This window comes from Phaethon lepturus, unplaced genomic scaffold, assembly GCF_000687285.1.
Source record: "Phaethon lepturus isolate BGI_N335 unplaced genomic scaffold, ASM68728v1 scaffold26696, whole genome shotgun sequence".
NCBI classification, from domain to species: domain Eukaryota; kingdom Metazoa; phylum Chordata; class Aves; order Phaethontiformes; family Phaethontidae; genus Phaethon; species Phaethon lepturus.
Genome location: NW_010547289.1, coordinates 2985 through 30654, shown reverse-complemented (window position 1 = coordinate 30654; position 27670 = coordinate 2985). Strand labels below are relative to the sequence as shown.

At 40.0% G+C, this 27670-nt stretch overlaps 1 protein-coding gene across 1 annotated transcript in view; it reads left to right on the top strand.

The window, feature by feature from the left end:
* The window catches only part of ATXN2 (ataxin 2), a gene marked incomplete at its 5' end in the record, with an annotated part of 34223 nt that extends 7685 nt beyond the window's left edge, over window positions 1-26538 (top strand). Inside the window, 14 exons of the mRNA XM_010289598.1 lie at window positions 1280-1462; window positions 2982-3170; window positions 3904-4011; window positions 4841-4911; window positions 5619-5926; window positions 6413-6476; window positions 6592-6744; window positions 7402-7462; window positions 9490-9674; window positions 10286-10418; window positions 20221-20366; window positions 21209-21436; window positions 24821-24989; window positions 25895-26538. Coding sequence (XP_010287900.1) covers window positions 1280-1462; window positions 2982-3170; window positions 3904-4011; window positions 4841-4911; window positions 5619-5926; window positions 6413-6476; window positions 6592-6744; window positions 7402-7462; window positions 9490-9674; window positions 10286-10418; window positions 20221-20366; window positions 21209-21436; window positions 24821-24989; window positions 25895-25923 — 2027 coding nt within the window. The remainder of the gene's footprint in view (window positions 1-1279; window positions 1463-2981; window positions 3171-3903; window positions 4012-4840; window positions 4912-5618; window positions 5927-6412; window positions 6477-6591; window positions 6745-7401; window positions 7463-9489; window positions 9675-10285; window positions 10419-20220; window positions 20367-21208; window positions 21437-24820; window positions 24990-25894) is intronic.
* Window positions 26539-27670: the final 1132 nt, after the last annotated feature.

Here is a 27670-nt window from a genome sequence, read left to right as displayed (position 1 = left end):
TAATTGAATCAGTAACGCTGTTCTGCAGCTTGCCTGATAGATGCTCAAGATGGTCCATAACCAGAAAGTGGATGGTAGTAGGCATGGTCTGTATGGCGTGCTCCTGTCAATTCATCAATGTGAGCTTTTTTTATGTAGTGAGATACTGAGAATCCACATGCAAATTTGGTTATTTTTTAGCACTTGCGATTGATTTGTCAGGCATGCAATGAACTGCTGCTTACTGCAACATTTGATTTCTGCTACTAGAAGACGATTGCTGAAAAGTGTGTATTCTTTAAAATACTTGCCTGTATATAATTTGGATTGAAGTTGACTTTAGGTTCATGGTTAAAATAGAGGCTGACATACAAAGATTTATGTAACCAGAAGAGGTACTTGATGTTTTAGAACCTTGTCTGAAATCAGAAAGCCATTACCTGAACTTGTCTCTATTATTGACCTACATTAAAAATGAAATGTGATCAGCCAAATTGTCTTCTGTTCATGTACAGTTTTTTCTTTCAAAGTACCAACACATGATCTTATAAAGAAAATGTTTGTTAGGATGTAGAAACTGTATTGCTGCTTAGACTTGAGCATAGCTATTCTGCGGCAGCTGTATGAACTGTTCAGAATTACTGTATTCACTTACAACTTTAGCTTGTGGCGTTAAACATGCATGACTTGAACCTTGGGATAACAATAACTTGTTTAGTTGCAATTTTGCTGACTTGTAAATGAATTGTGACCTGCTGCAGGCAATTTAGCCTCTGTACAGAATGCTCTGCTGAAATTCCCCAAGAGCATTGGTCAGCCAGTTGTGACTACTCTGTAAATAAATGCTTGGTATCACCGACCACCTGACAAAAGCAATGGAAATTTTTTTTTTTTCTGGAATATGTTTGATAGCCTGGAACTGTGCTTATCCAGAGGGAGCTGGGCCACTAACCTTTTTGGCTTGTCTTGCAGTAAGCAATTTTGAATACTTCGATTAAAATTTTAAATCCAGGACTTGCATACCTGTTTCGATTCTGATAAAGCTTCTAAATATCAATGAATGTGAGCTGCCATAGCAAGGTGATGAGTGTGTTGGTAGTCTGGCTGGACCAATGGCTTGGCCTTTTTAGTCTCGTGGATCCCTGGTTCTAGTCGATGTCAGTGTAAATTTCTTGACTGTATTACTGCATTATTGAGAGTTACTAGATTAAATCCAGTTTTAAAAACAGATAGTATGTTTGGATACTCCTAGTGATGGACGTTAAGTACTTATTGTGTGGGGTTGTCTTCTTTTTCTCAGGGCCTCCACGGATGTCTCCTAAGGCACAACGGCACCCTCGAGGTCACAGAGTCTCTACTGGTAGGGGTACAATTTCAAGTGGCTTAGAATTTGTATCTCATAATGCACCAGGGGAAGCATCTACTACTGCAGTGGCACGAGGCAGCCCTTCAGGTGGGACGTGGTCATCAGTTGTCAGTGGGGGTAGGTAAAGCTTGGCTTATTGCAGATGGCTTGCCAGGGGTACTTTAGAGTGTGAATGCTAAGCAGAATACTGTGGTTCTAGACAATTCAGGCTCTGAATAAACACTGGTCTGCTAACTTAGCTTGCTTAGATGAAGTGGGAGATGGAGTGTTCCCAGATAGCATAGTAGTTGGTGAGTCGGTCCTTCAAGTGCAATATTGTCTTAACTGCAGCGAGGTTACATCAGATGCCGTATGAAGAGAAAGGAAGGAAAACTGTGGGAATTAGTTGTTGAAAGAAGTAATTTTCGGGAAGGTTATTGAAGGAGACAAGAGAAGTTATACACGTTCCGTTGCATCACTGAATTTGGTTAATGGCAGTGTAACTGGGTTGTGGTTTACAAATGAAGGAGGTGTTTGGATAGAGGAAGGTTGGTGTTAGAAGATGAAATGATATTCAAGTTAAGTTGGATATGTTTTTAGTTTAAAAACTTCGCAGGTTTTAAGTTGTCATTTTGTGTTTGTCTAAGTACTGTAGTGGCAGATACAGTCAGTGTTTTTTTTGAAGCAGTTAACATCTTTTTTTAATACTTGACTTCAAATTTCAAGCTCAGTCTTGCGGCACAGGCCCTAATTTTGAGCTTTTGTAGTTGAGGCCATGTTCTAGTGAGTTGTCAGCAGCTGGGCACTTTCTTGAAGGGCAAGCGAACGACAGTTTGAAGCCTGATACTTTTTAGCAGTGCTAGAATTGTAGAGGAGTGTTGTGGGAATGCGTTTTTCAGAAAGAAGGTAGGAATTAGACCCCCCCTAGACTTGTTGCCTTGTGGAAAAGATTTAAACTCTTCTGTTCTGGCATTATCTCTCATTCATCTTCCTTCCCCACTCCACACTTTATATATTATTAACCTGCAAGTAGAACTGTTAAACGACTGATCTCTCTTTCTCCTCGCTCACTTGAAGTTAATATGTGACATAAAGCAGCTAACTAGCCACAGTGGGATGAGCAGGAGGTACAACTTACCTTTTAAAGAATGTACAACTTTCCTTGCTGCTTTAACACGGGCAAAAACATACATCAAATAATCTTCTTTCAATAGGATATGTTGTTTTTTTTCCAGCTGACAAACCTCCAAAAGAGGACGCTGTAAAATGGATCTGTATTTTCAGCCCTTTTAAAAATGTTTTACATCTGTTTATATGGAGACCTGACCACCTTTTCTGTTCTGCCTGAAACTGTGTTAATGTGAGCTGTTGTAGTTGTACTACTGGGGGGCTGGGGAGCATATTGCAGTTTCATGATGGGACTAACAGGGCAGTGATATATGTTAGGGGACAATCTGCAGAAAAATTGCACCACTTATCTGAAATGCTGCGTTGTAAAGAACTAGGAGATGTACCTGAAAGGTAAACAGGTTTTCAATTACTATATAATATTCCACTAAGTCTTTTAAAGCATGTTTTTAGTCATTTTTAAAATAAGCAAACTGCTGAGCAGATGAGGGAACTTCTTCTATAACTGCTTTTTCCTGTTTGTTTCTAGTTCCGAGATTATCCCCTAAAACACACAGGCCTAGGTCTCCAAGGCAGAGCAGCACTCCCACGGGACCAGCTCTGCCTTCTCCTCAGCCTGGTACTATTCCCACTGAATCTGTTGCCATGCCTGTTCCAGCTGCCTCTCCTACACCTGCCAGCCCTGCATCCAACAGAGCAGTTACCCCTTCCAGCGAAGGTAAGTTAACCCTCACTAGCTTGCAAATGCTCCCTTTCCCTAATCCTTCACAATTAGTATGCCTATACAAGAGCAAGCTGCTTTCTAAATGATGGGAAAACTTCTGATGCATTTAATTTTACTGTGTAGTGAGCTCCCCTTTTCTCATGATGCTAGCTTTAAACTAAGGTTGGAGAGAGGCTTTTTCATAAGTCTATATGCTTGGTTTCTTCTACCCTTTAAGGAGTATGGGCTTATAGGTGTTTGATTTAATTGAGAATTGTTTTTTCCTCAAACTTAGTTCCTGGCTGTATTCTAATTTAAAGAAACATAGGCCACTGGTTTCAAAGAATATTTTGAGCATAGCGAAAGGAAGGGGAGAAAACCCAACATTCAAGAGCACAGTCAAATATCTAAGAACTCTGAAATCTTTGTAGCATTCTGTATGAAGAACTTGGACTATTGAAAATAATTTGCTCTTGTTTTACAGGGTTTTTTTAGCCTAGTTAAGGTTCTGTGTATGATGAGAGCGATGTGTTTGACTGGGACTTTTTCATTTGGCTTAAAGACAGTAAGGTGGGGAAGGGCAGAGGATAACCCTCCAGGCCCTAACTAGGTAGCAGAAAATGTGTAATTTAGGGTTTTTCTCTTGTAAGCTAAACATGGTTAAATCTCCCTTCTGTTTCTATCTTGCCATCTCTCTTTGATACTTTTGAATTGTGTATGAGAGAATAACTGGCAATTTCTTTTCTAGCTAAAGATACTAGGCTTCAGGATCAGAGGCAAAATTCTGCAACTGGAAACAAGGAGAATATAAAGCCAAGTGAGACTTCTCCTAGTTTTCCTAAACCTGAAAACAAAGGTTTGTATAAAAAGCTTTCATATATACTTGAGTAATGTAGGAATTCCAAGCCCTAAACCTGCTATGCTGACTGCTTTAGTTAGCATTTTAAGGAAGACTTGGAGGCAATCTGGCTTGGGTGTTCTACGGCAAAAATTTGGTCATGCAGTTGTGAAGTGGCAGGCCTACAGTTTTAAATGTTGTTCTTGACTCATTGCATCAACACAAAGTATAGAGATGCTCATGTGGATGGTGTGATTTCTTTTTACTCTTTTTTTATTATTATTATTTACCCCCCCCCAGTTTTTTAGCTCTTAGCTCTCTTGGGACTGAATGAGTGTTTCTACTTAGAGCTATGCTCACAATATTTCTGAGTATCATGGTCGCATAGTTTTTTATAACTCCTTCCTGTTATGCCTTTAACTTGGCTTTCTCTGCAGCATTGCTTATTCATTCAGTTCTCAAAATAATCTTTCCATGTTGTTGAATTTGATCAACGCTTCACCTTTAATTGCTGTGTCTTGAAATGTTGGCATGTTATGTTGAGAGTTTTATTAGATGCTTCTTTGTGTTCAGCTGAGTTCTGCAGTCCCTACACCTCAGGGCTTCTGTCTTGGTCTGATGAGTTAGAATTATAGATACATCAGTTATGTAATGCCATGGTTTCACAGAGTCTTTTTCTGTGTTCATACACGTAGTTGGAATTATACCAAATTACAGATAAAATGATACCGCTGTATTTCATTTTTAGAGATGTAAACATTACCTTTTTGCAAATTTAGAAATGTAAGGATTGTATATAAAACTTGTATTAGAAATGCTTGGACTATGTTGGTCTTCTGTTTGGCAGGTGTATCTCCAATTGTTTCAGAACATAGAAAACAGATTGATGATTTAAAGAAATTTAAGAATGACTTTAGGGTAAGTTTCTCTGCATGTTAACTTAATGGTATCATAGTTCTCATGTGCATCCAGATTATTATAATGAATTTAATACATTGCATATGTTAACAGGTTCTTACTACTTGTGCTTAATTTATGAAAATATCTATAAGAATTCTTGCTAAATATTATAAAATCAATGCTGACTCTTGCTAGTACAATTGCCTAATACGTGTAAATGTGCATATTGACTGTACACTGAAAGTAGTACTTGAAACCTGTTTGATCATTAGGCACATATAATTATTACATTTATGCTCCATGTGGAAGAGCTGCTTCAAAGTTAAATAAAGGGGTTTGCTGATGAAAATTAAAGAATTCGTATTGCTTATTTCCTGCTTATAATGGTTTATTAAATCAGGTTAGCTTTTCAAGTGTTACTGTTAAATCACACAGGGGGATGAGTCCAGAGGGCTGTCTTCAGCTTTCCTGTCACTTCCTAATCAACGTATAGGTCACCTGAGTCGCTGAATAGCTTCTTTCACGGTGTAGACTTTTAAAACATTGCCAGTGTTCATAGATTTCTTTTCCAGTACAAATGGAAATGTATGTTTCAAAAGGCCATTTCCAGATGACTGAGGCCTATGGGACTGTATTCTACTCTGTGTATGTGATAGCATTAGACTGTCTCTCCCTAGTTCCGTATATCAATTTACTGAATGTATTTCTTGTTTGTTTTTTTTCAGTTACAGTCGAGTTCCTCTTCAGATGCAGTGGATCAGCTGCTAAACAAAACCCGAGAAGGTGAAAAATCAAGAGATGTAGTTAAAGAAAAGACAGAATCAACCCCTAAAGAATCTATCATAGAAACTGGCAGTAATACTAACTCTAACGGTGGCAGTAGCAAACCTAATAGTCCAAGTATTTCTCCTTCAATAAGTAATAGTTCTGAGCAAAAGCGAGGGCCTGAGGTAACTTCACAAGGTGTACAGACATCTGGGCCTGGAAGTAAACAAGATAAAGAGGATAAAGAGGAGAAGAAAGATACTTCTGAGTGAGTAATTATGCCTTTTAGAATAAGCACATCTGTTATTAGCCTTTAGCCATTTGTAGCAGCAGCTGTTGTGAATGTGTAATATCTTACTGTTTATATGGCCAATATAAGTACTCTCTGTCATTTAGAGAAAACAGCAGGTGAAGTGACTGTACCGAAAGTCATCTCACCGGTCAGTGGCAGAGCTGCATATAGAACTCCAGTCCTGTTGATGCCTAATTCATATCTAAATGGTTATTTAAATGTTTTCCTGGTTTACGTGAGCTGTAGTATCAACAGCAGGAAAACTTTTAGGGATAAGTATAGTAAGAGGACTGTCAGTAAGAGTGGCTTTTTGCATGCCATATATTGTTTGAGTTCTCAAAAATCTGATTCAGATGGAAATAAGGTATTTTGTTTTTTTAAAGTTTTAATTGTTCAGGAGTTCTGCAGATATGCTTGTAAAAGAATAACGCTGAAATAATTTTGTTTGTTCTTTATGTTTAGGCAAGTTAGAAAATCAACACTTAATCCTAATGCAAAAGAGTTCAACCCTCGATCTTTTGCTCAAGTAAGTTATTTGATACTGTTTAACATTGCCTTTGAGTAGATCTTTATAAGCAAACCCTTTACTTGGAGGATAATCAAGCTAATCTTGCATATGCATTGCTGAACTCTGTTTGTAGCCGAAACCTTCTACTACACCAACCTCTCCTCGTCCGCAAGCTCAACCTAGCCCCTCCATGGTGGGTCATCAGCAGCCAACCCCAGTGTACACTCAGCCTGTTTGTTTTGCACCAAATATGATGTACCCAGTTCCAGTGAGTCCAGGCGTGCAGGTAAAGTGCAGCATATGCTGCAGAGTTGTTAACACTTTTCAGACGATTGTCAGCAAGTTGAGGAGACTTAGGAGATCCAAGTTAAAACAGTGAAATGGTACAGCTTGTATTACTCTTGTAAATACGGGCACAGTTACATTGTTGTTAAGTTTTAGCTATGTAAATACTGACTTTTCCCAGTGGTCTCTCAATCTAGATGTTCTAATAGTCTCAAACACTTGTAAATTCCAGCAGCTCTTACTCACAGTTATTGTTTATATATGCAGACTTCCTCCGCAGTCCTCCAAACATAGTCTCACTCTCTTTAAGTTTTAAGCAACTGTTTCTTCATCCTTAGCTTCCAGCTGTGTCCCACTAGTTTCTGGTCATTGTAGGGATTACTAGGATTTTCAAATCTAACTCTGTTAGAAAGCTGTCTGATTTAGTACATTGCTTGAAGTAGCATTACTTGACTGGTTGTTGCAAACCATATGGTCTTAGTTGTTTGTACATGCAGGCTTAATGAGCGTGATTCAAGAGAGTATCATAGGTTAGGCAGAGTTCACTAAACCACGTAACATAACAGAGTAAAACACATCAAAGCTGAGTGGGGCCCCCTCCCCTACACACTCACTTTTTAAAGGAATATCATAACTTCAACTCCTCCTTCTGTTTCAGCCTTTGTATCCTATTCCCATGACGCCCATGCCAGTGAACCAAGCCAAGACATATAGAGCAGGTAAAGGTGAGAATAATACTGCCTGTTTGGTTCTTAGTCTGCATGCAGCATGAATAAATTACAAATGTTTGTGCATTTTTTAATCCATGTTAATTTGTTTTCGATTGATATTTTAAATGCTATTTTTAATAAAGGGAAGTAAGTGGAAATACTGATGCATTTCTAGATAAACTAATTCAGCCAAAATATGATAAGTTTGAGTAACGGGGAGTTGCCTGGTTTGCAATCTGATTTGACAAACAGAAAAATGTCTCTGTTACTTGGAACTTTAGGGTAAGCTGGTTGTCTCCTATATTTTATAAATGTTATGGGTTTGTTTAAAGGGAACTTTCTGCACTGTTTTTCTGCGCTGGCTTACTGCAGGGCGCTGAATGGTGCCTTAATTGGGGGCGGGGGGTGTTAACAAGCAAAATCACTATTTCTTCAGAGAGAGTGTGCTATGCTACTCTTCTGGAAAGAACTTACTGCTGGTTCCAGTTTGTTCTTTTGCATTCCTTCTGCAACAGTAACTGAACAGCTGGACTAACAATACCGTGTTTTTAACAAGTGGCACCTGTGGCTATGGAGACGAGAACATGTGTGGTGAGATGCACTCTCTTCTGTGCAGTGCAGCAAAGGAGCAGAAAAATGATGGTCTTGTTTTTATAGTCATGTTTCAGATAATGCTCTAATTCTACACAGTGCGGGCTTTCTCGCAGTTTTATACAGTGGTTCATGATGATAGGTTCCAGTGCTGCAGCTCCAGTCACTGGAGGAGGAAATTGTTTAAAAGAGCAGTTCTGCTGTTTAGAAATAAACAAGTAGCCTTTATCAATGTAGGGAAGACAAAAACCTGCAATGTATTTCTGTTTTAAAATAGACTAACTTTACTGTGGTCTGACCCATAAAACCTTTTGGTTGTTAAACACTGATTGTTTTAATCAGAAATACATTGCTGTGTGCTCGTTTGCTGTGTGAGGCCAGTCTCCTATTTGGATTTCCATTTTTAAGTTTCATTATTTTCTGCATATCCATTCTGTGTGCAACATAGTCCTGAAGGAGCTGCGTGGGTTGAAGTTCAGTGCCTTTACACTGTTCAAGTTGCATCCTGTATTTACTTTTTTTCTGTTGTTGATTTGCAGTGTTAAATACAATCATCATTGAGTGAGTTTACTGACATGTTCAACATTTCCCTCCTTTCCTCTCTCTAAGGGGTCTGTCTACATTGCACACTGCAGTGGAGTTTACAGGTGCTCGAGTTAGCATAGCTATTAGTCGCAGTCTCACTGCAGCAAGCTGGAGCTCACCTTGAACTCTCATGCCCTGTTGCTTAGTAGGCTGAATTAGTTTGTTCCGAGTGCCTTGCTGCCGTGGTTCGGTTGGTTGTCTTACCAGGATAGCTCAGGTAGTCCCACACTACAGTGCTCTGCTCTCTTAATCTTTCTTCCCTCTAATCATTCCTACTCCTCTTCTTCTTATAGGTTGACTTGTCCCCTTCAGTGTTGAGTGTGACCTAAAAGTTGCTTCCTGCTACCCTGAGGGGTAGCACAGAGCTTAAAAGATGTGAATACCTCAGATTGCGGCTGCATGGAGACCTTTATTCTGCTCTCCTCAGCCATAAGCACAAGTAATTTTAACAGACTCAGCTTTCCAGTTGATGGAACAGTTGCAGTTCCCATAGAGGGTGAATTAAGCCTTTTGAAGGGGACAGGATCAAATTTGATTAATGTAGGTATCCTGATCTAACCTTTTTCTTCCGTTACTGATTCTTGTCAGTCTTTCTCTCCCTCCACCTTCCTTCCTTCACAAAAAAAGCAGGCCTGGGTTTGTGGCCGTATACATAGCTCAAAGGCAGTGATGAAAATCAGATGTTTCTTGGAGGAACTCCGTTTCATGCTGTTCCTTTTTGATAGAGCTCTAATGTGAGGTTAAAGGTGAGGGGTGAGGATGTGCCACTTGGTCACAGTGACTCTGTAATGTAAGACCTTTCAGGAAGATTGTCATTCTTGGTTCCATGTTTCTAATGTGGGGTACTCTTTGCTTTCTAGTACCAAATATGCCACAGCAACGGCAAGACCAACATCATCAGAGCACCATGATGCATCCTGCCTCAGCAGCAGGCCCTCCAATTGTAGCTACACCACCTGCTTATTCAACACAATATGTTGCATATAGTCCCCAACAGTTTCCTAATCAGCCTCTTGTGCAGCATGTGCCACACTACCAATCTCAGGTAAGACTCTTTTTAGTGTATGTAGTTAGTCCAACCAAAAATAATTAAGTCGCTCAGTCCTAAATACCCTGTTGTCTCCAGTCACAAGAAGTCACTCTGAACAGTTTCTGTGTTCTGGAGCATATGTGGTGGTATTGTAATGTGCTTCAAAGCCTGTAACAAATTTTAAGGTCAGTTTAGAAGCTGGCATTTACTTTTGATACTACCTTTTTAGCTCTCTGAAGAATTCTTTGCAGGTCATGGCCAGGACGTCTACTAGTTATGTGTTCTAAAAATAAACTATTTGGTGTACTCCTCTTCAAAGTCTTTTAAATACACATACGTAATTGGATAAATAGGTAATTACATACATAAGCTTACTACATTATTAGAGTGGCAAAAATTAGATATGCCAGTGTTTTTTTTGTCAGTTTCTAGCCCACTGCAGAAAATGTCCCTAAATTTTTAGAAACAATTGGGATGATTGTGATAGTATGAAATCTTTAGTTTGATCTGTATTTTAGTAAGGCCAAGCTATTGCTGTTTCTAAATACATAATTATTGTTTAGATGAGACTAGTTTCTTTGTAATAGTCCTCCAATTAACTGTTTTCTTATTTCTGTTGAATGCAGCATCCTCATGTTTATAGCCCTGTAATACAGGGCAACGCTAGAATGATGGCACCACCAACACACGCACAGCCTGGTTTAGTATCTTCTTCTGCAACACAGTATGGTGCGCATGAACAGACGCATGCTATGTATGGTAGGAAACGTTTTGTGTTATATGTAACTTTTTAAGTTCTTATGTTGTGCAGGGATGTATTTAATCTCAAGCTTCAAACATGGGTATCGTTCAGATTACACCAGTAAATGTGGTTTATATTTCATAAGATGATGAGCAGAGCATTGAAAACTGAGCCACCTGGTTAAAATGAAAACTCAAGTATGCTGATTTCAGTAGGATGCCAGTGACCAAGATGAAATTTCAACCTGGGAGCTGCTAAAGAATATCTGCTGAAAGAAGTTTGTTCAAGTTCTCTTGATGCTCTTGACACAACATCCCTTGATTGTTTCTTGATTATAATTAGGACTTGTTCTATTGCAAAGCTATGACCTCAGTTTCAAAACGTGACTTTAGTTCTGACAACTAGTGAAATGCTGTCATTATGATATTACTAGCATTATTAACAGTATGAACACTGCTGTTTAAGCAAAATAAAACATGTGTTGCTTACCTTTCTTTTTTGGTAAGTCAAGAATAAGTATATGAAACAGCTCGTGTATTGCTCTGACTTTGACAATTAGTCTCCAGCATTATCAGACGGGCATACTTCACTTACAGTGAAGTGCTGACAATGTGGGTTACCTTGTTACAAAGTAAAATGTGAAAGAACTTCTAAAGCGTTATAAATGTATGATTAATCAATGCCCAATTCGGAGGAAAAAAACTCACTGCAAAACATGCTATTGAAAGAGGTAGAATCAAGGTTGCAAGAAGACTTGGAAATTGTCATAAAATGTCAAAACAGCAGATGGTCTCTTGAAAACGTGGCATTTCAATACTTGTTATAGCATCTGAGGAAGACTTTTATTGGGTCACGTATATTATTGACTTAGATTCTAATAAAAGATTTTCTGTACCTTTAGACATCTTTGTATGCTTTCCGGTGCTTAGTTTTACACTGCTACTTAATGGAAGTCTATGATGTGTCATGAAAACTTACAAGGCTACGAGTCTGAAGTTTAGTGTGAAATTAATTCTGATTTTAAAAAGTCTGTGTCTTACCCATCTGAAAACATCCTGTCAGATCTCTGCAGTGGTATGGTAACGTAGCTAAGAAACAAAAATAATAGAAACGTTTTTTGACACTTGGAGGAAGAACATTTCAGCTCATTTGTGCGCAAGCTGAAATGGAAGTTACTTGTAGAGATTAAGTCTTTCTCTCACAGGTCCTTGCTAATTGTATTACTTTGATCTTTTAAACTCTTGTGCTTGAGGTGTCCATGTAAACAGATCTTCTGTTTGCTTTTTCATTAGATTAAATAGAATTCCGATAAAGTGAATGATCAAAGGCTTTCAGACCTTTATTGGTGAAAACTCTCCCCTCAAATCCTAATTAAAATAAAACCAAACATGGGATAATCTGAAATTTGATTGAGAATGGTTGCATGTGACTTCCTAGCAATTTCCCATTTTGCACCATCCTTATCTTCTGTAACCAGTGGGTTCTACGGCATTGAAGTACAAGCCCATTCCTTTGGTTGGCGTTGATCAGATGTCTGTATAGTTTTTTCACTGATATTCTAACTTAGAACTGTTAGATCTCACTTTGTGCTGGTTTTGCAGCTTGTCTGTTGTAGGTATGTGACTACCTACCAGTGCAGACAACTAAGTTGGGTCAAACTTGAGAATTCTTTGGTATTTCCTGACATGTAATTAAATACTACTTTTCTAAGAGCACCTAATTTAACAGAAATTGCATGTCCTCCTGTATTCTTTCAAGTAGCTACTTGGTGACTCTTCTAAACATTTCCACCTTCCGAGTAAATGATCAAGTGCTTGAAATTCTTGTTCCTGAAACCATTCAACCCAGCTGGATCATGAACTCCATGAGACACTTTAAGAGTATGTTCTTGCCATGTGCAGATGTGTTTATTGCCTAGTGAACATGAATTGCCTCAAATGTACCCTTAACCTGCAAAGTTTACAGTTAGCTACACGTGAAATGAATTCTGATGTAGTGCAGCACTGTCTCAATTCAGATTTTTGCAAGTCTTCCATGTGCTGAGTACTCGAAGTCCTTGCCTAGATGCATTGTGGTTCCTCAGAATGTGTCCATCTGTAACGTAGTAACTTCAGCTTCCATTTATTGATATGGGAACGCCTGAGAAAAATGTAGAAATGCCTAAGGTGACAAATACATGCTGCTTATGGAGTACATTGCTATAGAACAACATGCTGGAATCGTTCATATCTGACTGGGTGACTACAACAAAGTATCAATAACTTATGTTCTGTATTTTGGGAATCTTTAGTTTACCCGCAGTATCTTTGAACTAAATATACTAATGCACGTTGATTCTGGTCCTCTTTTAAGACTAATTTGAAAGTACAGAATAATGACTTCCTGAGAAACAACAACCACTGCTGCTTTTGATTTCTGGAGCACTTGCTCAAACAAGTTTCTTTTGGCTCTTTAAAATTGCTATCTGATTTTTTTTTTAATTTATTTTTCCCCCTGTTCATCTCAGGATGCAGTGGGCTATACAGCCCTTTTATCTTTCAAGGTACTAGTGCTTTCTTTGAGATAATTCTTGCAGAATTCACTAATTTTTTTCCTATGTACATGGTAGAAAGAAGATGTCTGCAAGGACAACCGCACTGAGACATGGGGGTTGGGGGGCACTGCTTATGAAGTATTCCTAAGGTGTGAAATGTTTTCTGGTGAGATCTGAAACTCCATCTTCACTAATGGTTTGGAACAAGTTGAAAGTCGTGTGGCAAGTAGTAACTGCCTGCCAGTGAAGAGAAATGCCTGTTGATCCATTAAGCCAACTATCCTCACTGCCAAAAGTTTGGGGTTTGTTTTCCTTCCTGTCTCCTGAAGAGATAGCTGAATCCAAAATACATACAGTGACCTACACTTGTTGATAAGCACTCTTCCATTTTAAAGAGAAGTATTTTTGTCTGTTGCTGTTTAATGGGATATTTCTGCACTTCTGGGATTTCCTTGCCAGTTTTTAACAGTGTCCTGCTTCTGTTTCACAACCCGCTGTTGACAAGAGCTCAAGAGAAGCAGAGCAGCTGAGCTGCATGGTCACCAGTAGACCCATCTAAACATATGACGGAGGAGTGTTTAAATCATTGGGTTTTTCCCTCAAAACACAATTGGGAAGGACAATGTTCAAGCAACTATCTTTCTTCCCGTCTACCAGCCAGACGATAAAAATGTCTATTACACCCTTCAGCTCGTAACTTCTGGAGACGTGAGCCACTTAGATGTCCTTATCGAGGAAAGTTTGAAATGCAGGCACTGCTGCAGCAGAGCAGTACACGCACCTTTAACTGCCACATGCACGTACCTGAACGCGGAGGTGTTGCTCTCAACCTGCTGACCCGCACGTTGGTTTTAGAACACACCATCTGTCTCAGAAGTGTTGGCTCTGTGTGATCTACCAATATCATTGGGCTGGTAGAGTTTGCTCGTCATGGTTTGCAGTTCGACTGCGTCCGTCTGTGTCGCACAAAGACCTAAACTTGTCTTGTGCTGTTAGTAGAAAATTTGGTTATCAAAGTAGAGAGTGGTTATATTCATTCCGGTGACAATGAACTTGTGTTAGTTTTACCATGTAGCTGAATTGCTTGTGTTTTCAGATAACTGGAGTCCTCCAAAAAGCTTTACTTTTGTGTTTAAAAACAAACTTGTGTAAAACCAGACCTTGGTTTTATACAGATGCATTTCCTGTTTTTTGTGCTCTCATTCCTGTCCCCGTTCTCCCTTCCCTTTTCCCCTTCTGCATATGTTTTACTGGTCTGGTGTTGTCTCTAACTTTATCTGGTTTCTGTCTCAGCAGTAGAGTAAATTCTATTACCCTGATAGTACAATGGTGGATATAATATAAACTTCAGAGGATTCTCCAGGGACTAAGAGTGAACCAGTCACCAAAGGTGTCTTGGAACTGTTAAGAATGGCAGTGATATAGCTGAAAAAGCAAGGGGCCAATGTCTGTTTTAATGTAATTACGTTTTAACCTTCTTATTACAGTGGACTGTAATAGACCATTAATTGACATAAAGTTTATTTTTGTGTTAATTAAGAACTGAAGACCTCAGTGTCACAGTTTAGAAGGAAGGCTTACCTGAGACTTGTGTTGTTTCATCTCCACTCATTTGTAAAACTAAATATCCAGCTCTAATAGCACCTAAGTAAATAAAAATATCTGCATGGTTCTACAATCTTAAAAAAAAAAAAAATTATGCTGACCTTTCCAGAAGACGGGAAGTATGCACGTGGCAAGAGGCTAATTTACCTTTCTATTTCCCAAATTCAGCATGTCCCAAAATACCATACAGCAAGGAGACAGGCCCTTCTTTCTACTTTGCCAGTGAGTTGGGTTTTTTGTACTAATTTTGATTGTACAGAAAAGCACTTTCTAAAGAACAGATGTTAAAGGAATGGGACGTGTTGAGGGAACAAGTTTCCTTGCACCAAACCAGTATGTGGAAAACGCAGGAAGGTTCCTTTCCATGGACAAGGGGATGAAGCTGTTGAACTGATTTATATGACCACAGGAAGCTGATTTGTCAATCTTTCAAAATGTATTTTGCATGCTGAATAATCTCTAACTTTACTACCCAGTCTTTTCATCTGCAACCAGGAGCGCTGCATGTGGATAGCCTTTGCTTAAAACCTAGGTGAACTGCTTCACTCCCTTTCTTTCATGGCCCAAATGGGATTTTAAAACTTGGCTTCCTAAAAGAAGTATCTTGTGCCTCATCTCTTTAAAAAGCTGTGGCTCAAGTTCTGGGGAAGGAAATCACTTGAGTCGCAGCTGAGGTGAAGGGAGCTTTCTGTAGAGTTACTTCAGTGTCACTGAAGGAGTGCAGTTGTTATAAAGGGAGTGACTGGATGGGGGCTTCTTGCCGGTGTGTAGCATCGGATGCTTCCTCCTTGGCAGACGAACATTACCAGTTACGTTACCTTGCTCTGGTGCTCCTGCGTGGTGTTGCCCAAGCTGGTGACCTACATCAGCGTAGGCGATGGAAGAGGGGCTGATGTTCTCTGTAATCTCAGTACACAACAGCTAATACAGACTTCAGTTGCGCATGTGTACAGGGAAAGGCAGGTAACTTAAAAATACTGCCTTGTATGTTGGTGTTCACAGCACTTTGAGGAAGCTGTTTTTGGGGGGAAGTGGAGTGGCTGCAGGATAAGCTGTAGTTGTCATGTAAGACGTGGGAAAGGAGGACTGCAGTTTCAAGGTATTGTCAGACATGCTTGTGTCCTGCAGTGAGACTTGTTGCTGTGTCTTGTCTGCAAGTCTATGCAGCCTATGCCAGGCACTCCTCTGGGGTTTTTTGAGTTAGCTCATGCAAGAGGGATGTGAGAAATACCACTTGTTCTCCAAAAATCTCTTCTGGAACAGACTTCCTGTGTGTTTCTTGTACAGAAATGGTTCTGCGTGAACTAGTGTTGTAGGATGCTGACCTGTCCTGTTTTCATGCGTCTTGGTTTGGTGCACTGAAATAACTTTAATAAGCTCGTTCCTTTCGTGGATAATTGTTTAAGTGAAGTCCACTCTACCTGTGTAAAATGACTTCTTTAAATGTTTGTATTATGAAAGAAACATTTGCTATTTCTTTGCTTCCTACCATTCAGGTCTTTTAAATGTAGTTATCCTCACCATCTTACTGGGTCTGGCAATAGTTTTGAAGTTTGTTCACTGGTCAGTTCTTGAAAATAGGCTCTTCAGTGCATCTTTGAACGATGACCAACGATGACCACCATTGGCAGCATTGAAATTCCTACCAGGGGAAATATGAAAGGACATCATATGTTTTTTGCATATACCCTTGTAGCTGGGAGTTCTGCTTGACTTCTGCTCTGACCTCTTGATTTCAGCTCCTTATGTGGGTTTGATGGCTGACTACAACTTGTTTGCTTCTCAGAAAAATGGGTTGCACTTTAGAGTTGAATTCGGTAATTCAATCCATCTGATATTTTTGCTCACTTCATTACTGAATCACTTACCTTCAATGTGTATCCCTGCAAGATCAGTGCAGTTAAATATTTCATGTTAGGAAACAACTTGATCAAAAAGGTGTGGAAGTGAAGCAGGTTAGCCCAGGGAGTATTTCTGGGGGAGAGGAATTTAAGGCATAAAGGGTGAGAAGAAACTGTGGAATGAGCTGAGGTTACTTACAGCAAGGAGATAGGCAGAGCTGTTTTGTCCTTTCCTAGAGCTTTCTCAGCACTTTCTTGGATACTAGATGGCCATTTGGAAAATTTCCAAAGTACTGACAATGGGGGAAAATGTTGGATAATTGGCAAATTTTTTTAATTTTATTTGTTTCCCATCTCCTGTCTTACCTTGTTTGCTACTTGATACGTGTAGTGAGCTGTTTTTTGATGAACAAGCAAAAATTCTTGAAAAAAGTCACAGTGAAAGTGCTTTAGTTACGGCAAAGCAGGTGAATTTCTCATTACTCTTTTGGAAGACTTCTTTCCCAGGCTTGCTGGTCTCATACATTTCATTGGTCTGTTGGGAACTATTAATTGCACTGGCTAAGCATGGAAAACCTTTTACATTTCTAGAGTTGAAGTTTGAACTAACACAGATTGGAGTACGTATTTCAAACTTGCTGCCACTAGTCCCGAACTGTTCTTGATTTGTATGCAGTATCTGTACAGGATTTAGATAAGTGTCCATGTAATCTTTTTTTTTTTTTTAAAGACACTTTTAATATTACTATTAAAACATAATTTGCAGCAGCATCTGAACTAGTTTTAACCAAACTTGTAGAGCTTAGTAGAGATTTGTTAAAGACAAAATGGGGGATAGGAGAAGCTAGGCAAATAAAAATTCTTCAGTGTAAAAAATCTGGTACTTAAATGCAAAGCTATGGATAAAAAATATTAGAAGGTTATGGAAGAGCTGCTACTATGACAAAAAACTGATCCTCCCCCTCCTTCTGTATCCTTTAGGGTACTATTCCTTGGTTTAACTGGTTTCTTAAGAGAGAATTTCTTCATTGTGAAGTTTCATTGCATGTCTCTGCTTCAGAATAACTTAAGTTTATTATCTCTCGGCTATAAAGAAATTAAAGATGAATTGCACAAATGGTTTAAGGGAGTACCACATTATTTTGGGGGCTCTTAACAAGTAGTGTGGCAGGATGTGGGGAGCCTTGAACATCTCACGACTCTGAATTAATTTTCAGACACATTTTAAAACTTCTTGAATGGAGTTGAAGTTAATTTTTAGTCAGGTGTGCCAGCTTTGTGGCTGAGGCAGTGGAATGAATGCTGAGGAAGATTTCTGTTAGCGGGTCTTCTGGCAAACAAGTCAGTCCCTCTGTGCATTTATTTCTATTACTTTGACAGAGATGATAACTTCTGGCCTTCTTCAGAGTGTTGTATAATAATGAGGTTGAGAAATTCTCCTGCTGTAGGAAAGCATAAACTTTATAGTGTACAAACGATCGATGTTCCCATTAATAATTTTTGTGTAGTCCTTGTACGAAGGAGCAATGGCTGAAAGTGAAATAGAAGCATGGTTGAGATGCTGCTGCAAAATAAATTTTAGTAGTGATACAAAAAAAAAGACTTGTCTTGCATTTGAAAGGGTAGCAGAGTGCTATGGCAGACAGTACTGGTAGTTTTGCCAGTGTGCACAGAAAATATCCAGGTGTTTTCAAAACCCCTCTCAATCAGAAATGCTCGTAGTGTATGAGTATGCTTGTACACTTGTGCTCAAGTACGCTTACATGCTCACGCATAAGTGTGTTAAGATCAACTCAAACTGCAAGAATTTATGGTTACAAATGTATATGAAGTTCATCTGCATTAATAGCCTGAAACTGTAGTGCACATCACTGTTAGACCATTTGCTCAGTGAAGATTCAATAGAGCCTTCAAGACAGCAGGATGGGATTAAGTTAAATGTGGTAGGCAGTTATTTTATAAAGGAGAGACCTTCATAGTGGTCTGCAGAGGGGAGAACCTCAATTAGGCAAAAAGATACTGTCTGTATGTATTCTAGTGAGTTTGAATATTTTAGAACGAGTATTTGTAACCTTTATAGCAAACCAAACTGGAGGAAGACAAGTACTTGCACAGGGTAGTAGCGTGTCAGGGCTGGTTAACAGCACAGTGGGGTTGCTGTCCTTTTGAGACTTGCCTTTGCCAGATAGTATTGTGCTTTCAGATCCAGCTACATTTTTGTCCATTTTCTCCACCCATCTAGTCTTTCATCCTTTATATACACTCGGGCAGTTCTGTATCTTCATGAACTTATGAATCCAGCACAGTCAAACTCCTCAGAAGCTGCAGCAAACAGTTACTTGCAAAAGTGAGGTAGCACACCTCACTAGCCGTGAATACACGGGCAGGTGGCTGCAGCATAACAGTTGCACCCCAAGTTTCTCCCTGTGCCCTGCTTTTCAGGTTTGTTCACTAGGGCAGGAAAACACCGCCAGAAAACCCATCGCTGTTAAAGGTATGGTGCAGACAGGCACTCAACTGGCCGTCAAGTTCTCATGTAATACAAACCCCATTAAAAAAACCTGTAACCCAATAGATAGTAAGCAGTAATTAACATTGTCAGAATGACAAAGAAGTATCAGAACAAATAAGGAACAGTTGCAGGGAACAGATTCAGAAGCAGGTTAATAGTTTGCTTTGACTGTTTGTCTTTTAGCACTATCGTCAGCAAAAAAATAGCCTCAGTCTTGACAAGCTGTAGTATCGGAGAGAGTAGTGCGCATTGTCACGTGCAGAAGTGTAGTTGCAAACTGGACTGGTTGTTGCTCAAGGTCTAAAAGCCATAGAGGGGAGTAGGCAAAGCATCTTCATTTTCCTAGTTCTTGCTTTCCGGTTGCATGCTTTGTGTTTAAAGGAAGACGTGCTATCATTACGGCTTTTCATACTTTCTGAGATTCTCTCTGAAGTGAAAAAAGAGAGTTAGTGTGGCCCATTTGGAAGCAGAACAGGCCAGGACTCCTCAAGGAGGGACTCGTTGATACTAGTTTGTTGTTGGAGACTGGTATGGCTGTAGCAACAGATGTGGTTTCACTGGTGTAGAAGTTTTATGTTGTTAAGTTTTTTTCCTTTTTTGGAATTTTGTACCTTATTTGCCTCTGTCTCAAGGAATTAAGAATTTCACGGCAATGTTGAGAAGCTCACAGAATGGTGGTGATCCAGAAAAGACTCTGCAATTGGCCTTGAGGGGAGAGGAAAGATACGTTATTTTAGTACAAGATACTGGCTTCAGCAAAAAATGGATGCTCAAGCAGCCTCAGTTTTCTCAGCTGTTATGTATGTACTGTGTGTCCCTATAGTTCTTAAGCATACATGCAGTGTATATACTTTACACTGACTGTACTGTGAGCAATTTCCAGAAGAGTAGCATGGTGAGGTTAGCCAGGTATAAGGCCAAATAATTTTTTGGATGGTGGAAATAAAAATGGCTTGTAACACCTTTGAAAAGTATATTTCAGGAAAAACTAAATTGTCTGAAAATGATAAATTTGATCTTTTTAAACTGGTCTGTTTGACAAAACAAAAGATGAAATACTGCTTTTTTCTATGTAGTATCTGTTACATTATCAAACTAGGGAAGATGAACTGTCTAATTATGGTTATTTATAGACTTTCCTGCAAAACCAAACTACACAAAAGCAAGGTAAGATACTCAGCTATTTGCAAGATAAATATTTTTTTAGAAGGGGGAGGGAATGTATTTACAGTATGTTTGAGATAGAGCGAAATCTTCAAATGCATATGATGACTTGATGAGATGCATGTTCTGTATCTGTTGTTAAATATTATTATTTTTCATCCTAGTTTCCACTGGCTCACTTGCTCAGCAGTATGCCCACCCTAATGCTACCCTGCATCCGCATCCTCCGCATCCTCAGCCTTCTGCCACACCAACTGGCCAGCAGCAAAGCCAACATGCTGGAAGCCACCCTGCTCCTAGCCCCGTGCAGGTAACAGAACTCAAGGGAGTGGGTGTCTTTAAATTGTGTTTAACACACCCTACTGGAAGGTATTGCATCAGTCTGATGTTTGACATCGATATATTGATTTCTTTGAGAGGAAGAATAGTAAGGTTGAGCAGCTGCCCAAATGAACTGCATGTGGCAGATCTCATACAGGAGTTGTCTAGATTCCCCTCTGCTTGCAGTGGCTAGGACTCAAAGGTGGTAGGCTCATGACATAGTTTGTTAGATAAGCTAGGAGGGAAACTTGTGGCAGTCCCCTGTCCTTAGTAAGGATGAGTATTGAAGTCCTCTGTTCATTTCTCCCCCTTTACAGGGGATGAGGTATAGCTCATCATAGTTATGATCAAGGAAGGATCATAGTTTTGTCAGAGCTTTAATATGAGTGGACTTACAACTGGAAATAGCAGATAATGCTATCCAAATGCTGAGTAGCAATTTCCTCAAAGGTGAGCAGCTGAAAACAAAATAGGCCTTGTGATGGTGCTGCATGCCTTAGTTAACTACTGGTAGTAACTTCGGGCTGCTGAGTGCAACTGTGAACTATATCGAGCCCCACAGTTGCAAGGTCTCCTTGTTTTTATCTGTCAGTCTAGGTTCCATTTTCCAGGCTTCTGCTTACATGACTTTCTAGTGCAAGGAGACAGTGAGCCTGGTGGAATGGAAATGAGTTTCCTCATGACTGATAGGTGTGGTGATCCTTAGATTTGCCACTTAAAAAGATTCATTGTCAAAGAACAGTTTTGCAAACCTTTCTTAGGCTACTTTACAGAATCAACGTGTCTCACTTCTGGATCATAACCTAAATGATCTTCTGTCTCTTTTTGCAGCATCATCAGCACCAGGCTGCTCAGGCACTCCACCTGGCAAACCCACAACAGCAGTCGGCAATTTACCACGCAGGTCTAGCTCCAACCCCGCCTTCCATGACGCCAGGCTCCAATACGCAGTCTCCACAAAATAGTTTTCCTACAGCACAACAAACAGTCTTCACCATTCATCCCTCCCATGTTCAACCTGCATATACCAATCCGCCACACATGGCCCATGTCCCCCAGGTAAACACAGTTTAACAACCTTCAAGACTAAATGTCTTAATGCCACAAAGTTAGGACAGTCGGGCCTGCTGAAGTGATTTCCATTCTGTCACCTCTCAGCACAGACTACCTGTTGTGTTATTTAGGTTTCTGTCTGTACATTGCCTTTATTTAGAATTTTACAAGATATTTGGACTTCAGCTTCCAACATCCAGTGCATCTACAACTGTAGTTTAATGAAGACATCTTAAGGTGGCACTGCTACTGAAAGAAATTGAGCTCTCTTCCCAGTTCCCAGCTCCCATCCTTGTCCTGCCCCACCATTCTGCTCACAGAACTGTTTGGCCATGCAGCAAACCAGACTGGGGACATGATTCAGCTGAAGTGTGCCTCCCCTGCCCCCATTTTAGGCTATTTCTCAGTCAAATCAGTTCACTACTCGGGTTCACTGCATGATCACAGGAAGAGCTGGCATACAGAAAGGTTGGAGGTGAGAGCTGAGTGGAGGAAAGCTGAATTGCTGCATTTGGTGGCAGTTTTAGGCTCTGCATTGTAGTCAGATTTATACAAGTACATCCAGAAAAGGATATTACACAGGATTACTAGGGAGTAGCAAGGCACTGCAATGGGAGATGGGCGAGATTGAGTTCAGATGACTGCAAGACAATCCTTGCTGAACGAGAAAACTCTGTGTGTGTGTGTGGCTCTAACTGAACTGCATATGCAGGAGATCCCCAATGGTTGTTGGGCAACTTAACAGTCTTTGCTTCAGGATCAGAAACCCACTTCTCTTAACAGCTCTCCTGTGTTCAACTCACTATAAAAAGGATTTTGGGAAGGGAAGCACATGATTGATTAATCAAGAGCTCTGCGTAAAGCAGCATTACACAGATTTTCTGATGCTTATTAAATCTCATGGATTTAGTGTGCTTTGTCAAGGAAGGGACAATTAATCGGTAATTCACCTGCAAAATTTCTTCTACAGACCAAGTACTTGGTGTCTGGGTTATGCCTTCTCATACAGGTTAGCAGTAGTTTGGGATATCGTGACTAACTGTCATTAGGGAGGTTAGTCTAATAGGTGTCCAGTCCCTTGCAGAATTCTTACGAAATTTTTGCTTTGGTCCCTGGGACAGTCAGTTAAGCCAATGAATTAATAGTTATTTAGGAATTGTTTTACTGATGTTGAGTTTTTAGCTTTTTAATTCTGTTAGGCTTTTACTATCTCTGCTTTTGGACTGTGGGAGGATAAGGGGAGGATGTCCAAACTTGACTACTGCTGTGGTATCTTGCCGTGTCCTCCCAGGCTCTGGTTTCTGCCAGAAACAAGATAGTTGCTCTGCTCTGGTGTGATGGCACTGATGTGAATGCCTAGGTTAGAGTGCTGCGTGGGGTGCCTTGCATGCAGCCCTTCGGAGGGTCTTGCTGCAAGCTCCTGGGTTAGTGGCATGTTCGGTGCCATGCCTTGAAACATAAAATGTGTTTGTTTCAGGGTCTGCATAAAGGTAAAACTGTACATGAATTGTGCTGTACACGTCATGGCCAGGCCCGTGCCTGCGCTGTAGGTTGTGAGCATTGCCTTCCTTTCTGTGTGCCAAGCACTTAATAAGCAAACCTTGCTGAAGCAAATCAGATGCAACTTTTAGGCAGAACTGACTGCTTAGTCAGGAATTTTTAGCAATCACAGGCAAAGCCTGCTTTACCCTTGATTTTTTACTTAGGCAGTCTCTTCTGCTGTAATCTTTTTAGGATGAAAACTACAATCTGTAATCCATGATACTTATACCAAACCGACTTTTCAAAATGAAGTAGTTCCCTCAAAAACTTCTAATGAAGGAGTAACTACAGTTCTGTAAGAAATTTTAAATGCATGTAATTATTCCATTGTGGGGAAACTAATCGCTGGATTTAATAGTTTCTTAGCAGCCTCATTTCCAACTTCTGAACACTGTTCTGAACTACCATGTAGTAGGAATTTCAGTTAAGCTAACACAGGGGATCCGTTTAATTTCCCTTTAGGTTATCAGATGAATCTTGAGCTGTTAGATATCTCACTTGAGAAACAGTACTTTAAAATTCATTACGGAGTACTGTCAGCTGCCAATTTGCAAACCATTTGAGCCACAGCAGAAATTTTTATCCAATGTGTGTATTGAATACAGCTGCTATATGAATAGCTGCTTTATAAGAATGGCTGCTATAATAGCATGTTCGTCAAAAAATGGTGCTGATCCTGAAAGGTATTTCTGTTTCACAGCCTTATCTTCTAAGCCTTTTTTAGAGCAAGAGTGAGATTTGAATTGCAGTTCCTGCCTTGAAAGGCTTCTTGAGTGTTACTAATACAGTGCAAGTCTGATAAAGAGTTTGAGGAATGTCTGTGATGAGTCAAGTAACCCTTTTGTCTTTAAGAAATAAAATTGTAGCCACTACCCGCTATCTGTCTTTACTGGCATGTGAAACTTGTGAGGCTGCGATTATTGCACCGTTAGTGCTCTGTTAATGGGATATGGTAGACGGACAAAGCAAACCTTAGACACAAATGCTCCCTCCCGCCCTGCAAGAGAGACCCACTGAGATCGCCGAGTACTTAAAAGCACAAAACATTAGGGAAACTAGTGTTTACTAGATTTTTCAACTAAAAAATTGATGCCCTCTAGAGTCATGAACTGCTCTGAGCTAAAGAAGACAACTGACAAGTTACTGAACTTGTTTGCCAGAAGGTGATCAGCCTTCGTAAAGATTAATCTCCTTTTTCCACTGAGACTTAACTATGTTTGCTTAGATTACACAAGGACCTTAACTGTGATGCGTCTAACTGGAAACAGAACAAAGCTGACCTAACAGTATGAAGGGGTGAAATCACTCATCTTTAGAATGACTGCTTAGATGATTGGTAATGTGGGCACAGGTCACTGGAGAGAGTGGTTTCTAGGGCAGGGAGCCATGAAAGAATGTGGAGTTGTGTAATGAGCAGCTGAGGAAGGGATGCCAGACTCCCAGTGCGTGTGACATTCCTATCTGTACCCGATGCATTCTCTGCATAGGGAGTGCTTTGATCTGGGTTAATAACAACAATGTTTTGAAGATACGTTGCTGAGGTTTTTTTTTTTTTTAAATAGCCCAGAGTTTAGTGCTGACAGTTTGTCCCAGCACTCACTGTCCAAATGGCTAAAATTGAGAACGTGACTCAGAGCCAGCAGTAAGAACTTGAGCCCCGTTTTTTCTTTTTTGTTGTTGTTTTTTTAGTTATTTTTGTGTTAAGATCTGACTTAATCCCTATAGCTAATCTAGTTAAAACGGAGTAAATCTCTGGATTTACTGGTACAGCTGGAGAAAACTTGACAGTCATGTGGCCAGGAGTGATGCCTCCTTGTGACCATTATACTAAAGAGCTCTTTGTTTCAGGCTCATGTACAGTCAGGAATGGTTCCTTCTCACCCAACTGCCCATGCTCCAATGATGCTAATGACGACACAGCCACCTGGTGGTCCCCAAGCCGCCATCGCTCAAAGTGCACTACAGCCCATTCCAGTCTCGACAACAACACATTTCCCCTATATGACGCACCCTTCAGGTGAGGAGTGTGTGCCTGGGAGACCTGCACCTTAACTGAGCCAGGTCGTAGTAGCGAGGAGAACTGTTACGAACCAGATTTGGGGGAAAAAAAAAACCAACCAAAAAAAAAAAAAAAAAAAACCAAACAAAAAACAAACCATAAGATGTTCTTGTAGAGTGGCAGGCTGCTGAAGGCAGACTGTTTCTGCATTTCGCATTTATACTTTGCCAGCCTGAACGCGAGCCTAGATAAGTGTATGAGATTTAGCTAATTTAGCAAAGACTTTGCTTCTCTCTAGCTGAAGTAGAAAAACGGATAACTATGCAGACACTGGCACTGTGGGACTCTGTTCTTCCAGGTTTTGCCGTGGTTTTGCCGTGGGGGATGGACTGTCTGTGTAGCCTGTTTATAATGATCTGGGGTTTTATTAAATTTAAAGTGATTGGTGTTGAGGATAGGAGTGAAAATGTTGCTCGGGGGTAGGGCTGTTAGACTTCTAATGACTGAAGTAAAGTGACAACTGAAGTCTAATCTTTAATTCAGAGTAACATTCTGCAGCTTTACTTCTGGGGAAAAGTAGGTGCTGCATGACTTCTCTCTGCTTTTTAAGTTTAACCTTACCTAGGTTTCTTTATTGTTACTCATTTCCAAACAGCCTCTAAACTTTTGTGGTGAACTAGATGCCAGATTTTGTTTCTTGGGGAATGTGTGAGCAGAACAAGGCTGCTTTCTGAGGGTTTAGGTAGGGGAAAAAACATCAAAGGGCATCTTGGTATGCAGGGTTTGGTTTTGTTCATTAAAAAAAAGGAAAAAAAGAAAAAGAAAAAAAAGTTCAGCTCAGTAGTTGTCCTGTGACCACTTAACTAGCAAACTGTTGTGTGGCTTGCCAATTTATTATTTACATTTGAACTTTTTTTTTACAGTACAAGCCCACCACCAACAGCAGTTGTAAGGCTCATCTGGAATAACTGAAAGGCTGGATACCTTTTGTAGGCCAAATACCCTCCTTCTACTGCTTCTGCCAACTGGAAGCACAGAAAACTAGAATTTCATTTTATTTTGTTTAAAAAAAAAAAAATTGATTTCTTGTAACATCCACTAGGAATGCTAACAGTTCATCTTGCAGTGGGAGAGATTCGGACTGAGTAGAGGCATTTAGGAACTTGTGGGCTATTCCATAATTCCATGCACTGTATCTGAGTCCTGCAAGTGCCCCAACTCTGCTTGCTGAAAACTGGAAGTTATTTATTTTTTAATGACCCTTCAAAGTTATGAACTCATCAGCTAGCAAAAGAAGTAACAAGAGTGATTCTTGCTGCTATTATCACTAAAAATCAAGACTTGGAGATCCCTTTTACTTCTAACTAAACTTGAAACAGGTTCAGTAAAAAAAAAAATTCTAATCGTCAAACTGATGAATTATTATTTATAAATCACGTTTGATGAGATAATCACTATCGCGAGACAGTGATGTAACTTTTAAGTTAAGAAAACTTTTACTTTGTAGATAATATAAAATAAAAACTTAAAAAAAAAATTAAAAAATAAAAAAAGTTTTAAAAACTGACCTACTTAGTGTTTGTGTCTTGTTTTACCAGCCTCTTACTTTAATGTGTTCACCAGCTTTCCATCCGAGTTGGAGTGAGTGATTTATTTAGCGTCAGGTAAGCTTTGCCGTGTGTTCCCGTCGTGTACCCCCCGCCACGAAACCGAATAGGTCATATTTGACTTGCAGGGCTGTTGCAAAAATAAATCGGAGGTTTCAAGATCAGACGTTTGATAGAGGTTTTAAACAACTTCTTGTGTTCGGATCGATTCCCTAATGCCTCAGCCTTACACTGTTCTGGCTGGTGCCACGGAAGATGTCACAACTGCGCCTTGAGGCTTAAGATGATAAAACACTATAGAAGTTGGCGGTGCTGCCGGAGGAGGAAAGGAAGAAATCGGGGTAATCGCATTCCTTAGCAAAACGACTGGTAAAAAAATGGGGAAAAGGATAGGAGGAAGCAATTAACTATCGCTTGTAACGGGCCGTGGTCTTCGCAACTGCTGTGTTCAGTGCAGGCATCCTACGATGGCTAACCAGAAGATGACACTGGTTAAACTGCCTTAAACTGTCGTTACAGGTCAGAGGCAGGACAAGCGAGCTGTGGTGCGCGCAGCCTTTCCTGGACAGCAGTGAACATCGCGTTGTGGCTCGGTGAAAAACGCGCAGGGGAATACAAGTAACTGCTGCAGCGCCTGTCTTAATCCTTCCATGTCGGCGGTGCAGTAAAAGGTCATGAATCCTGTTCAGGTGGGCAGCAGGGGCCACGAGACCGTCGCAGACAGCGATGGTGCCTCGGGGCAGGACTCTTTGAATGAGTCATGTGAGAAGGAACAGCTTCTCGCACAGCTAATCGGCTTGTCGTTTCTAAGGGAGGGTTTCTGTCTTTTAGCAGCCATTAATTCAGTATCTCTTAAAATAGTTATCCAGGCACCTAGAGAGAATCAGACTAAAGACTAAAAGTGAGAAACCAAGTTCTAAAAACAGTTTATTAAGAGCAGATTTTTTTTTTATATTATTGTAAAATTGCATTATTCAAGAATAAGTTACTTGTACAGTACATAACAGAAACAATATATAGAAAAACCTACTATACAAGAACAACTCTTCTGTGCAGGTGAAAAGTAGAATTTTCAGATCAACATGCTTCTCA